General features: G+C 40.4%; 1 protein-coding gene across 1 annotated transcript in view; it reads right to left on the bottom strand.

Moving 5' to 3' along the window:
* cemip2 (cell migration inducing hyaluronidase 2) overlaps positions 1–13957 on the bottom strand; it is a 29200-nt gene that overhangs the window by 14254 nt on the left and 989 nt on the right. Inside the window, exons 2-8 of the mRNA XM_062418276.1 lie at positions 10695–11046; positions 10367–10507; positions 9317–9884; positions 4779–4948; positions 3671–3862; positions 2254–2423; positions 422–634 (exon numbers count right to left, since the gene is read on the bottom strand). Coding sequence (XP_062274260.1) covers positions 422–634; positions 2254–2423; positions 3671–3862; positions 4779–4948; positions 9317–9884; positions 10367–10507; positions 10695–11028 — 1788 coding nt within the window. The 5' untranslated portion in view covers positions 11029–11046. The remainder of the gene's footprint in view (positions 1–421; positions 635–2253; positions 2424–3670; positions 3863–4778; positions 4949–9316; positions 9885–10366; positions 10508–10694; positions 11047–13957) is intronic.

The following is a 13957-nucleotide window of genomic DNA, read 5'->3' as shown; positions in this document are numbered from 1 at the left end:
AGCAATCTCACAAAGCATAGAGGTCACACAAAAACACATTTAGACATTTTCAGATTTCGTAATTGTCAAAAATGTACTTGTGAATGTGTGATGTGATTTTACTTATTCAAAAAGTATATAAAACATCTAAATTTGCCAAAGGTAAGATACTTATTATTGGGGACTAACTATTAACTATTGAACCTCCTTCCAAAGCTCCAGCAAGACAGATCAGAAAAAGGAAGGAGGAAACAAGCCATTACAGTAATCCAGTGAATGATGCTGTAATTGATGAGCACTCACCAGACACTGTCATCTGGTACTCATTAGTTAGAGCCGTCTCACACATCCACCAAAGATACCAACGTTTTCATATGCATACAGTTATCTTTTCTTCTTTCTAATATGCATTTTAGACTCGACACACACACACTCCACTAACCAGCAAACCGTTGGTGGCGTGGATGGTGAGACAGCGAGAGAAGGAGTGGTGTATGGAGAGTCCGTCCACGTAGGTGGGCTCCCAGTAGCCTCCCTTCTGGTCGACATCCCCGCACATGTGGAAGTGGACGGGGTAGCGGCCTGTCTCCCCTTGCTGGCCCATGTTTTTCAGCTCCACATGGGACAGATGCACCGATGAGAAGTTACCCAAGATCTGATGGTGAAACAAAAAGGTCATGGTTGGACCTAAGTCACAAGAGAGAGGGAAGATTTCAAAAGTGATCAAGCAGGAATAATGAACTGGCTTTGTGGAGTGTAACACAAGGTTTATATTATTCCACACAAAAAAACGCTAACTTTCTAAAGACTCTTCCATTATAGATTTAGGTCTTCGGTATGATTCTCCGTATTTGTCAGTGATCCCACTGGGATATGTACTATAGCACAGTTGGAACCAGGCTCCAGTGAGTCAAACTGCGCCGAAACCACTGATGTTCCTCCTGATGAATAAGAGATGTGAGTTATAGAAGCACAAATTAAACACATATATTATTTTTCTATACGTTATACATATTTATACATATAGAGAATGCACACACACGCAACACAAATGGAACAAACATGAATGTCAACACATAATCCAACACAAATATATTGTACAATGCTCTCTAGGAGGGCTTTTTATGGGTATGGCATAACCCACAAGGTCTGGTTCCTGTTAAAGAGGTATTGGCCAATCTCTCAGCTAACTGTGAATAACCCACATAGACACACACACACACACACACACACACACACACACACACACACACACACTCATTCACATAGTGTACACACCAACCAACACGCACACACACTTATGACCACTGATGAGCAATACTAGATAGTCTTTATTGTTTCTACACATGCACATTCCTAAACCTAATCATTCTTACTGCATATGTACATCCATATACATATGTAAGTGCTTGCAGGCATACATAGATAAAAACATACATACATACACATATTTACTGGGCGAGATTGAGAGGACTGCCAAAACTTATATGTTAATATCCGGAGGGATTGAGGATAACGTGCGATGGTGGGCACTATGTGTGTGATAGCTCTGTTGTTAAGGTCAGAGAGATTGGGGGTGGAATAGTCAATGAGTTTAGGGGCAGATTGTGTAATAATTGCTGGAGTTCAAATGGGAAAGAAACAGTTAACGTGGCAGGAAAAAAGGAGTGTTTCTTTTATTTAGCACAAGAGGGGGTCAGTTACATAGAGCCTAAGGAATGTTATTATCATTTGCCACTAATGTGAATGAAATTGCGAAATCATCAACCAAAGTACAGTAAACTCCTTGTGTATATAGAGATTCATGTAGGTCAGGGAGAATATGATGCTCCTAATCTGTTTTACGTCTTCAGTGTTTGACCAGATTTAAGGACTGAACTGAGGAATTAGTGTCATTAAAATGAAAACTTGACGTGAGGAGAAACAGAACAGATTGGAGTGAGAGAAGCAGAAGGTGAAGAACCAAGAGGTGCTTTACATAACAAACTGTCCTGGGAACATGAATAACCCCTCTCATTTAGGAGGGCATATAAATATAGAGAGTACGCACTCTTAAGCTCTGCAGTATGGAAACTGTCACGCAGATTCCTGCAGACACGCTGACCTTTAATGAGAAAGTTGCTGAAAACACAGATCAGCAAATACAGACATAAAGCACAGAGTCTAAACAAGGGCCTGTGCTATGAAATTAAACACGCACGGATGCACACACACACACACACATACACACGCACATACACACGCACACGCACACACACACACACACACACACACCTTGATGTGGCCTCCATAGGTGTCATGGCTGTAGAACTGGCACATGTTGTTTCCGTAGCAGGAGTTTTCCATTTCTCCGTAGATGAGAATGTTTCTGGAGAGCAGAGCCACTTCAGCACGCATGTCGACCCCATCTATGATCTCTCCTATGTGGTTATACTGAGGCTTTCCTGGGCAACACAGACAGGACAACACATTCTTGATCATTTGCTACAATAAAGTGAACCTTTCAAAGAAAAAAATCTTAAGTTATTATTTTGCATAAATACAAATGTCAATCACTGCATTCCATCTCATCCAAAGAAAGCATGAGCATGGAAGGAAACATCTGACTGAATAACAGCAGAGGAGACAAATTAACAGCAGAGTGCAAAACAATGTGGGTTCAAACTGTGGTGCAAGCTTTCTCAGGTGGCACAAGTCATACTGAGACTCTTTTTATAGCGCTTAAAAGAAAGTGTTGAAACAAACAGGTAGTGGCAGCTTATTTTAACTATATTTTATTTCCAAAAATGGTGTGCTTTCATCTGTCAACCACAGGAAGTATGCCTTGCAGCACACACTGAAATATAAATGCAGACACCCAAAAAAAAAAAAAAAAAACACTGACTAAAATAACAGACATGTAAAAACAAAAGAAATCAAATACATATGAAATACACATTTTTTTTTCTTCTTGGCCACAGGGTGCAGCTGCCAGTGATAAATTTGCACGGCAGTGCTCCAGCTGCTCAGGCCTTCCTCCCGGCAGCAGCACAAAACTAGCCACACACACACGCACACACACTAATACACCCTTCTCTCCGGGAAGGGAGTTGGCGACAACAGAATAATGAGATCAGGAAACATGTCTGATAGAGAGAGAAAAAGAGTAACTAACAGATTAGGGAACGCCATTAGGGGAGCAGAGGTAGGAGGAAGCAGTGACAATGTATCCAAATCCAATAAGCACTCTGCTTATTATAAGTTGAAGTTACTATCAAAACATAAGCTGACAATCTCTTCTTAGCCTCTTTCAATAATCTTACATCACCGTAACCGCTGAACAGGAAATGAGATCTCTCTGGACCTGAAGATTAGTAACACTACTGTTCATCTGCTTATCACATCTATTGACAACAGCAAATAATTAGCCCAAGATCTTGATCTTCTTCTGCTGCAGATGCAATAGTAGTTATCAGTCTTCTCACAAGCTTTTTAATATAAAATATGCCTCTACTGTATATCTCTTCCTCTTCTTCTCTCTGTCCGCCTGCATATTTTACAAGCACTGTATTTATAGCTGAAAATGATACCTATAGTTCAAGCTTTGGGTCAGACTACAAGCCACACACACAATAGGAGCAGGTCAGCGTAGGACAAACACCCACAGAGACAAATACAGTTTGAGTTTACAGCCCAGGACACCACCACTTACCTTGTATCCTGACCTGCCTGCTGGTGCAGTCAGGGCATGGCAGCAGGGTAAAATCTTCAGCTTGGTGCATGGAATAATCTGTACTTGCAACAACAATCTGATTCCCGGGTTTCCAGGTCTGCTGCACTTCATCCTGCAGGTTCAGCACCACCTGATCCACAGCATCCACCTGAAAGCCTGAGATGGGGAAACCTAGGAGGGCGCAGCAAAACATAACGAAGGGATAAGAAAATGTGAAGAAAAGTATAAAATGACATAGACAAAGAAATGCTCCTGTATTGTTAAATTCTTAAATATGCAACATATTTTTTTAGGAATTGAAGGTAACTGTGATTTTTCACACACTTTTTAACATGTGCCACAACATTTTAATAGTAGTCATAAAAGAGCTTGTAAAGTCTCAAGTCTATGTATAGTCTTCAAGTAAAGAAAAAGTCCCTTTAGATGGACTAAATTGCTTTCATACCAACAGTAGCAAACTCCTATTACACTGGTATAAGAAAGACAACTAAATAATTCTGAATTAATGTCTCAAATGAAATGTTTGTCTAAAACAGTTATTTATATTGTTTAATTGTGGGCAATATTACTCCAAATAATTATGTAGAAAAAGATTAGCTACAGTGTTAACCTCAGGAAATGTAATCATTTTTAACTGAAACTGAGTCACTGTCAAAATGTGTTTTACGAGGTGTGGCCATGTATGGTCGCAATAAACAGAGAAAACGGCTCAAAGTGTGTGCTAGTGCCTCGCCTGAACCACACATATACACAAACACACACACTTACATCTGCCTCAACACTTGGTATTTGTCATTACGACACAATCGTCCACGCAGGCAGGAAAATGTCTTTCATGTTCAGATGATTGATGTGAAAAGCAGTTGGCATGTGGTACACCTCATTCCTCACCCTGTCACCTTCCTCTAAACCTTTTGCCCCTAAGCTTGAGTAATTTCACCTGAACTACTTCCATGATAATGAAGCTGACCAACAAGCATTAAAATAAATGGCTGATAACTAATTTATTTTAATGGCTGTCATCACTGAACCACACAGTATGTGTTCAACTGTTTTTTTATTGACTCCACCAGAAACTATTTCTCACCGTTCTTCCATTCGCTGTAGGCGGTGACTGAGAAGCCAACACCATCCACGGTGCTGAAGTTCCGTCCTGCCAGAGCTCTCCCTCCGGTGTCATGGTTTTCATGTTCCCTAACGTCCTCAGAGCATGATGCGTTACCACCACCTACCACGGAGACTAAAGCCCACGCCTGTCTGCAGAGACCAGAGGGATGAAAAGAGGGAAGTGGGAGCGAGGCCGAGAGGAGAGGGAGTCATTTTCAGACATTACATAGACTATTTTCACACATCTGTATCACACAGGTGCAATGAACCAAAATGGCCTTGGAGTGTAACTTCATGGAGTATAACATTGCAAACTCATTACTCATCACTTGTTTCATCCTTTATCTGCCTCACAGCTTTGGTTTTGAGTTTGAATCACCTTCAGTTCACGCACACACACAAATGCAGAAATAAACTTAATTAGAGCCAAATGAGAAGTTACCAGTTCTTCATATAGATTATTAAATTATAATAGCATGGCTGTTTTATTGGAGTAAGACTGATACAGTTTCATTCTTACTCCTTTCAACAGCAGTGATGCACCGTTACAATATAACTTTGTACACAACCCATGAATTGTGATAAAAAACGCTAACCAAAATCTTGATGGAATTAAAGTGATGGTGTTACATGTTACTGTTAGTAGATATGTCTCGGTGTAAAAAGCTAAGAGTGGAAATAAACATTTTACAGACAGTAAGTGAGATACATGGTGTGACCTGACTGGCACGATAAAGCTTTTCTGTGTTTGAGTGTCTTTATGTGTATTACGGGCAACAGGCTGAAGATATCAAACAAACCTTTTCAACTCAGACTACATATTTAACAGATCATAACGGACAGGCACATACTCACAATATCTGAAAAAGAGATTAAACTAATGTAGTCGCTGGTGAAAGCCCTGAAGGCAGAGCAAATGCCTGTGATAAGCCTGGAGCAGGATAAGTGGTGAGACAGGAGCAGATGATTGAATAGCAGATTGAATGTCATGTAATAATTTAAAAAAGGACGAGAGATAGGAGAAGTCAAGTGATTATTAAAATGATGACAAGAGATTTCAGAGAGGGTGTTCATGCGGCTCAGAGGAATAATGGGTATAGCATCCACACCTAAAACTTAATTGAAATCTAGCTCTTTTTTTTACTTTTGTTCCTCCTTCCTCACTCCATTGAATAATACTTTATAAAACAGGAATGTCAAGAAAATTATTTTTAAATGAGATTAAAATAATTAAATAAGAAGGAGAGACTGAAATCATTTGAGCGAGAGAGCTTGAGGGTGGGGACGGTGAAAGGGATTTGGTGTGACCTGAAACAGGATATTGTGGTGGACTCGCTGCCTTGAACATTAAATGTGATGCCCTTGACTTCTTTAGAATGACTCCTTGCATTATAGGTATCCTGCCGATAGCTGAATGACTTTTTAAGACCATTGTTACTGCGTGACCTTTAAACACAACACAAACCACCTCTGAGCAACATGACCTTTCATAATACCTACATTACAGACATTAGCTGAGGATTTTGGATACTAACCTACTCTGACTGTAATGATAACTTTAATATTCACACAACAGAATAATGATTGCTCCCAAGTCACAAATATAATAATATACACAAGTAAACCCCTTTAAACCCCAGGCATTGTTTCTGGGAGGATGCTTAAACATGAGGAAAGTAATCTCTGCATAAGCCTGTTGTTTCCACTAAAGCATTACTTGGTTATTCCACATACAGTTAACAATACAAGAGGCCATCATTCAACTTTGCATTTCACTCACTGACTCAGTTTTAACAAGCACTATGATGATTCTGCAGTGAATGTGACAACTCATGGCACATTTGAACATCATAGAAAACTGGAGTTACTTCTGATGCTTAATTATTACCTATGAAGTCTCTCTACATATTAGAAGCAGTTTGTAAAGTTATCAACTCTGATTTGTCTCTGCGTTATTATCTGTCCCTGCACATAACGGCTCCCGTGGGCATAATCACAGTCTAAACACATCTTCTTGTAGTTGAAAGAGCCTCTGTGCCATGTCACCGTGCACCCCACTGATACACAAACAGGATCCATCTGGGGCCCGACTCTGTTCTGTCATCACAGCCCCAACGTGTGGCTTTCTGTAAGTTTTCCCGTGGGGAGAAGAAAGAAAATCAAGGAAGGCCCCCTTTTTGTCCTGCGGCTGCTGATATGCAGCCTGTGTGAATGTGCACTCTATGAATCAGACAGAGATTCGTTGTTGGTGTTGGAGGCACACAACAGGAAAAACAGAGTGAGTGCAAACACTTGTACTTTTCCCTTGAGCCACATCCTCAAGTTGATGTTCATCAGCATTTTAACAACTTCATTGTTTGACTGGAAATAGCATAGCGTGGAGGCCAGAGGTGAAATCACTATGGACCAGCATGAATGTGTGTTTATGTGTGTGTGAGTGCTCTCCTTAGAGACAAAAGATCTAAGACAGAAGGGTCAACAGGCACGAGGCAGAGGACAACACACTTGTGTCTGTGCCAGGAACGATGGTTGACGCAACAGAGGAGAGCCTAGAGAACATTTATTGGAAAGAAGAGTTGGAGATCAAAAAGGGTTAAAGAGGGCCATGAAACATGCCCTCGTGGATCCCAGGTGTAAAGCATTGACGCAAAATAATAAAAAATGTTCCTACTATGGTCCAGTTATGTTCCCTACTGTTTCTCCACAACACGCCACATGTCATCACTTGATTGTTGCTTCATTGTTATATGACATGACATCCTATATGGTTACATGCTTTTACCACCCAACTGCTTCAACCTAAAAATCACTCAGCCTAACAAAGTGAGACTTTAATGAGACATTAAACTGCATGCTGTCTCATAAATGTATACTATGCGTTTCCTCCTACCACAGGCAAATCCACAGAAAGCTAAGACAAAAATCCCCATTACAATAAAAGTTGAAAGGATTAGAAGAGTGTGCACACCATTACCGTACTGGTGCACGCGCACACACACACACACACACACACACACTTCTGAACATATGCTGGGATCTATCATCTGATCCATTTTAAACACTGTGCTGTAGATTGTAGTGGACTTGTTTGAAGACTCTGTGCTGACTTGGCACCCACCCCCAGAGGTGAAATGTGACACTGGAGAATCTGGCGTACAACTTGGCTTTTCAGCCAACCCACAATCAAACCAGGCCAAGCAACAAGTAACCTAGAGTTACATGCTGCACATTAGACTTTCCACTGAAAGAAAGTTTATAAATGTGTTTGAGTGACAGTAGCGAGTTTACGAAAAGCATAAGCCCAAATGGCCAGAACTACATCCTACGTCAAAATACCAGTACTTGTCCTTTAAGGGAATAAACCTGGTGGATATAAAATTCTCCTGAATCACCACATTCTGCACAAATCCTGGAAACTCTCCGACCGTAACCCTGTTATCCGGTATGTGCTTCCTTTCCTGGCAGGGCAAGATACAGAGGAAACAGGAAGAGAAATACGTAAAAAACGATTCAAAGGAGCATCCCGAATGAAAAGAAAGTTAAATGAAAGACAATATTTTTCCAGGGAGGATGGACCTGGAAATAAAATGTTTGTATTGTGAGTCCAAGTATCGCTGTTTCAAAGGAAAAGGGCTCTTACTTCAGAGGTTAAACAAAACACATAAACCTTCTTTATCAGCCCCTGGACACCAAGAATAAACATTACACTCCCAAAGACTTGCAACAAACAACAAACCATGGAGAACCAATACAAACTCTCTACGAGCTGGCACATCCTGCAGCACAGCTGAGCCTCAGACGCACTCATGCATATTTTCATACAGTTTAACCACACACACACACACACACACACACACACACACACACACACACACACACACACACACACACACACACACACACACACACACACACACACACACACAGGTCAGGACAACAGCATATACCAATCTACACAAGTATATTTTCATCTATATCAGATATTAACATCTGCTATTATACACTGTTTTATTGTACTCAGTTCATATGTAATTACATCTTTTAATTTCTATAGATATCAGTTTAGGCTATTTACGACCCTAAAGAGTAGGGATGCACTAATGCAACTTTTTTCAGTCCCATTACCAATACTGATATCTGAGCTTTGAGTATCGGCCGATGCCAGTGTTAAATTAATGAGCTGTATGCCTGACTGTGTGGAAAAGACTGGGACCATTCTTTTATGTGTAAGACAACATCAGGATTGATTTAAACATTGCTTTCCTAACTTTGTAAAACAAACTGCAACACATACTTAGATATACATTTACTGAATAATTATTTATTAAAATAATGTTATCCAATCCGCCTATTGTCAGCAATACCTGATCCAGCTATTTGAGTCTGTATTGGACTGATATCAGTATCAGTATTGGTTCACTTCTACTTAAGAGAAATTAGTATGTGTAACAATGAAATAAGTATCTAGCATACAGGTCTGTATATCTCTTATATTCATAAAAAGACACTGTTATTCACCTGTATTTGAGGTCATGGACAAAGCTGCTGCCGAGCTTCTCTTCAATTGCCTTCTTGGTTTCATCCAGAAGACTTTTGACGGCAGAGTCTCCTACAGCCAGTGTGACAATGCGACCCGCCGGCAGGGTCCGAAGCAGCTGGGTGAGCCGTCGACTGTCGTTACGAGAGTCATGCGTGTCATAGCGTTCAGAGAGCAGCACAGCAGCTGTGTCCTGGTCCACCACTCGCAGGTTGATGCCTCGGCTGAAGTTCCGCTGGAAGGCGTGACCCCCTGTGGCCAGACCGGTGGCTGGGACACTTCGGGTCAGAAGAGACCAGGCAACTCTCTCAGTGCCATGTAGCTCCAGAGTTCCGCCGCTCATGACACCAATGAACTTGCGGCCCAGGCCAGGTATTTCTGGGACCGCCTTGTCGTCAGAGCGGCCCACAAGGGCTATGGTGGCACGAGAACGGTAGCGACATTTGGGTGCACCGATGTGAAAGTCTCCACCAGCTTCTATGAGGATATGTCTTGTTCTCAAAGTTATGTCTTTGGTGCCGTCAGCATTGTCTGCAAAAACTACTCGACCTATAGGAGGTCAGAGGGAGACAAAGGTGAGTTCTAGCATGCTGTATGTTATCTCCACACACACACACACACATATATACATTATCTCGGCAAAGGAGAAGTGCTCACTTACACAGATTTAGACAGATTTCTGAACAATATTTAAGAGAAATAGGTCTTTTGTGTATATAGACAATGTTTTAGATCTTTGAGTTCAGCTCATGAAAAATGGGAGCAATAACAAAAGTGTTGCGTTTATATTTTTGTTCAGTGTATATACATATACATATATATATAAATGAACTGTCACTTATCATGTTTAACAAATGTGAATCCATCAATGTGACAACTCAAACTGCTACTTAACATTTCTTAATGCACTTTTCTGTTATCTTTGTTTCCATTTCTTATTGCATTGGAACTTTTATGTAACTGCATTGTGTATTTTTTGTCTTAATGTTTGTGAAAAGTGCTCAATAAAAATAAAGTTGATAACAGTTTACCTCCTGACTGGACGGTTAGTGAATAGAAGGTGGCAGAAGACTCTAATCTAAACAAGTTTCCCCTCCTGACAACCACAGTCTTCTCTGGTTGGTGGCCGGGATTCCAACTACTCAGGGATGGGTTGTGGTCTGGACAATTCTCTGGAAAAACAACCAATCAGTGACAAATCAGAGAACCTGCAGATGACTGTAAAAATACACAGAGAATATCAGTGGTAACAAACACATACAGTAACAGAGCAAATAGCGAAGCAACATTTAAATAGTTAATCATAAAATATCAATCATCTTATCATAAAAATTTGAATCTGTGCTTTGTAACACTGACCATCTAAAACTTCACCACTTGAGAGACTAAGGACGAGAATGAGGGTGAGGAGGAAAGCACCCATCGACACTCCAAAACAGATCAGTGTGTTCTTTCTTTGCTTGAGTCCCAGAGCACGTTCCCTGCGCTGGTTCTCCTCTGACACATTGAAAGTGGCTGGACACTCTGGTGGTGGACCATGAGGTTTTATCGGTGGAGGCGGTGGAGCTTTGGCAGGTGGCGGTGAGCGGACCGGAGCCACTCGCCCTGGGACATAACCTGGTGACCGCTGGTGGTTGCCGTGGGACGGAGCCACAAAGACTGGGAAGCGGCTAGGCCCATCACTTGTCGGCATGGTATATGTGTCTGCTACCTGAGAGGACAGAAAAATGAAAAAGAGGGTTTGGGTTAAAGAGGGAGAGAGAGAGTGAGAGTCTAGCAAAAAAGAAACGTTTATAAACAATTTGAGTTTAAACAATGTGGTCTTTGAGAATGTTTCATTCTTGGCAAATTTGAAATGTGTTGCTGTCACTGAGAAAATCTGTAAGACTTACTGTTTTCTCAGTAGCAATAACATCCAAAATGTTTTAGACAATCTTTCAAGTTCTGGGATTTAAAAGTTTGTTTTCAGCAGAAGCATTTGAATCACACACAGCATTTTCTTTTTAAAACCACTGACCACAATGGTGCCACAGGGCAGAAGCTGGTGAAATACCAAAAAAGAAAGAAAAAAAAGTGTTGCAGGATTAGACGAGGGTGTGAATGAAAAAGAGGAAAGACTACAGAGGTCAAAGGGTAGGAAGAAGACACTAAAAGAACATAAAATGGGAGAAAAATCAGAAAAGGCAAAGAGAGAAAAAGGGGTATGATTTTGGGAAAAACGGGCAATAAACCACAAAATATCTGACTCATGGACCTCCAGGTAACAATCCTGCAAGTCTGCCTACAGTTAATTCTATAACTTAAAAAAAAAGTCAACTTCTGCATTGACTGCTTTGGCCTGAACAGCGTGACATTAGCTGCTCCTGTCCACAGTAACGGAGGAGGTTGTGAATAATGGATCGCAACATTCCTGAGACAATGTTAACACAGCCAAAACAGATGGCACCAATTACAGTAAGGGAAGCAGTGCTCAAGCTCCAGTTTGTGCTATGCTCCCTATATCACACAAATGAAAGTAGTCCTGAGTGAGCTGCAGCCTTGGACACACACACACATACACACACACAAAAGGTCATATGAACACACCTGCACATGTAAACACACAGGAAGTTCAGGAAATGGCACTGCAGAAAAAAGGGCTTCAGTGGCACTTTTCATTAAAACAAACAGCCTGTACCACTGTAATGACATAACCTCTTGCTATTATATGTCTTCATAAACAAAACATCAGCATATTCAAGCTCTGACATGACAGATTATGCCCATTGTGTCTTCAAAAATTACCCAGCCCTGTTAGAAATCTTTAGATCGCCCCAGTTTGTATGAGCTCAGTTCAATTTAAAAATCACAACAGAAGTTATTTCAGACACTTCTCACATAGCAGGTCTAGATCTTTATTTCACCGAGACCCAACATTCCCCAACGAGCAAGCACTTGGCGACAGCGGCGAGGAAAAACCCCCCACTTTAACAAGAAGAAACCTTGTGCAGTGTGTTTGTATCAACGCTTCAAACACACACAGACACATAAAAACCAACCATTGTCTTCTCAAGCCAATTAGTCATCATTGTAGCCCAGAGCACAACAAACCTCTTCAGCTCATAAACAAAGCAATATACAATCAAGGACTGCTCAACAAGGGCTCAGTCATTTACACAGGCCCCAATAGAAGCTCATGAATTATCCAATTTAGGCCTGAAACTAACGTCATCGTTGATTAATCTGTTGATTATTTCCTTGATGAATTGTTTTATCTATTACCGTAAACATCAGAAAACAAGGAATAATGTAATGTTCAGTTTTTGTTTGCCGGAGCAAAAAATCATGTCTTGTTTTGTCTGACCAACAGTCCAAACCATTAAGATATTCAGTTTACAACGATATAAAACAGAGAAAAGCAAAAAATCCTCACACTGGAGAAGCTGAGACAGTTGCCATTTCTCCCTCATTGCAGTGTGAATCTTTTTTTGTTGTTGTAAAAACTACAAATTGTCCATCTTAATCTAAAAGGCATGCAACTTTCAACTTCTTCTGGACGTCTGACTGTTCATATCCTCACAGTCTGTGCCCTACATTGCACTGACTCAGCAGGAGCCTGCTGTGATGGGATGATCCCTCTGGCATCTTTCTTTATAACCCTATCTCAGGCTATGTTTTTATTCACATTCCTCACCATAAAAGGGCCAAGCTGCTCCTGGTCCTGCTCCCCTGGTACTAACTGACCTGTCAGAGCTTAAAGAGTTGTGGACTTACTCACCTTAGGCTTATTCAACGTCTGGAAATTACAACGATCACAAGGCTGCACTGAACCTCATGGACATCATGTATTTCCTAACAATCAGGGACTCATTATTCCCTCCCTCACTTTCATATTGTTCTGATTTCAGAGCTACTGAATATCAAACAGATGTCAGGGAAACACATGAGTCAAAGGGGGACAGACCATCAAACATTCCTGAGCTGTAAAATCATAATTTTGCTTATTTGGAAATCGACAGTGGCAGTGAAAACAGCAGAAAGCCATGTGTTGGCTACAGTCACTGAAAAAACTATATGCTGATACAGCTGTTTCATAACTGTATTACACATTTACAGTAGTCAGTGCTGGGGAGTAACTAATTACATATAATGAAGTTAGGTAATTAAATTACCAAAAAATGTAATTGTAATCCATTACTCAAAATTATTATTATTATTCAAAATGTTGGTGATTATAAAGGAGTTACATCCAAATATATTATTTTTAGTAAAAAAGTTTATATGTCAAATATAACATTCTTTCTGTTGCTTTGAATGTTTTCTTGTGATTTTCTTTATGTTAAAATCAATATTTTCCAAGCTATTCAAAGATATATGTTCATTTTAAATCTGTATATGACCTCAGAATATGCTGTAAATAAAAAACAGGCATTGAAAAGGAGACAATCAAGAACCATTGTCAAAAAGTTGTGAACAGCATATCCCTTTCACCACCACATGAAGCTGACCTGAATGTGGACTTGGTTTGAGGGTATGGATACATTTTTCCTTTACTGCAGTCAGACTTTGTTGTTTATGATCTGAATACTTGTGATTTGTTCTGGTGGTTGTCCATTAAAAATCAAAGCATTCCCATTTTAATT

The sequence above is a fragment of the Scomber scombrus genome, chromosome 4, assembly GCF_963691925.1.
Source record: "Scomber scombrus chromosome 4, fScoSco1.1, whole genome shotgun sequence".
NCBI lineage: Eukaryota > Metazoa > Chordata > Actinopteri > Scombriformes > Scombridae > Scomber > Scomber scombrus.
Note: the sequence above shows the minus strand (reverse complement) of the source record. Positions and strands in the feature narration are given on the sequence as shown.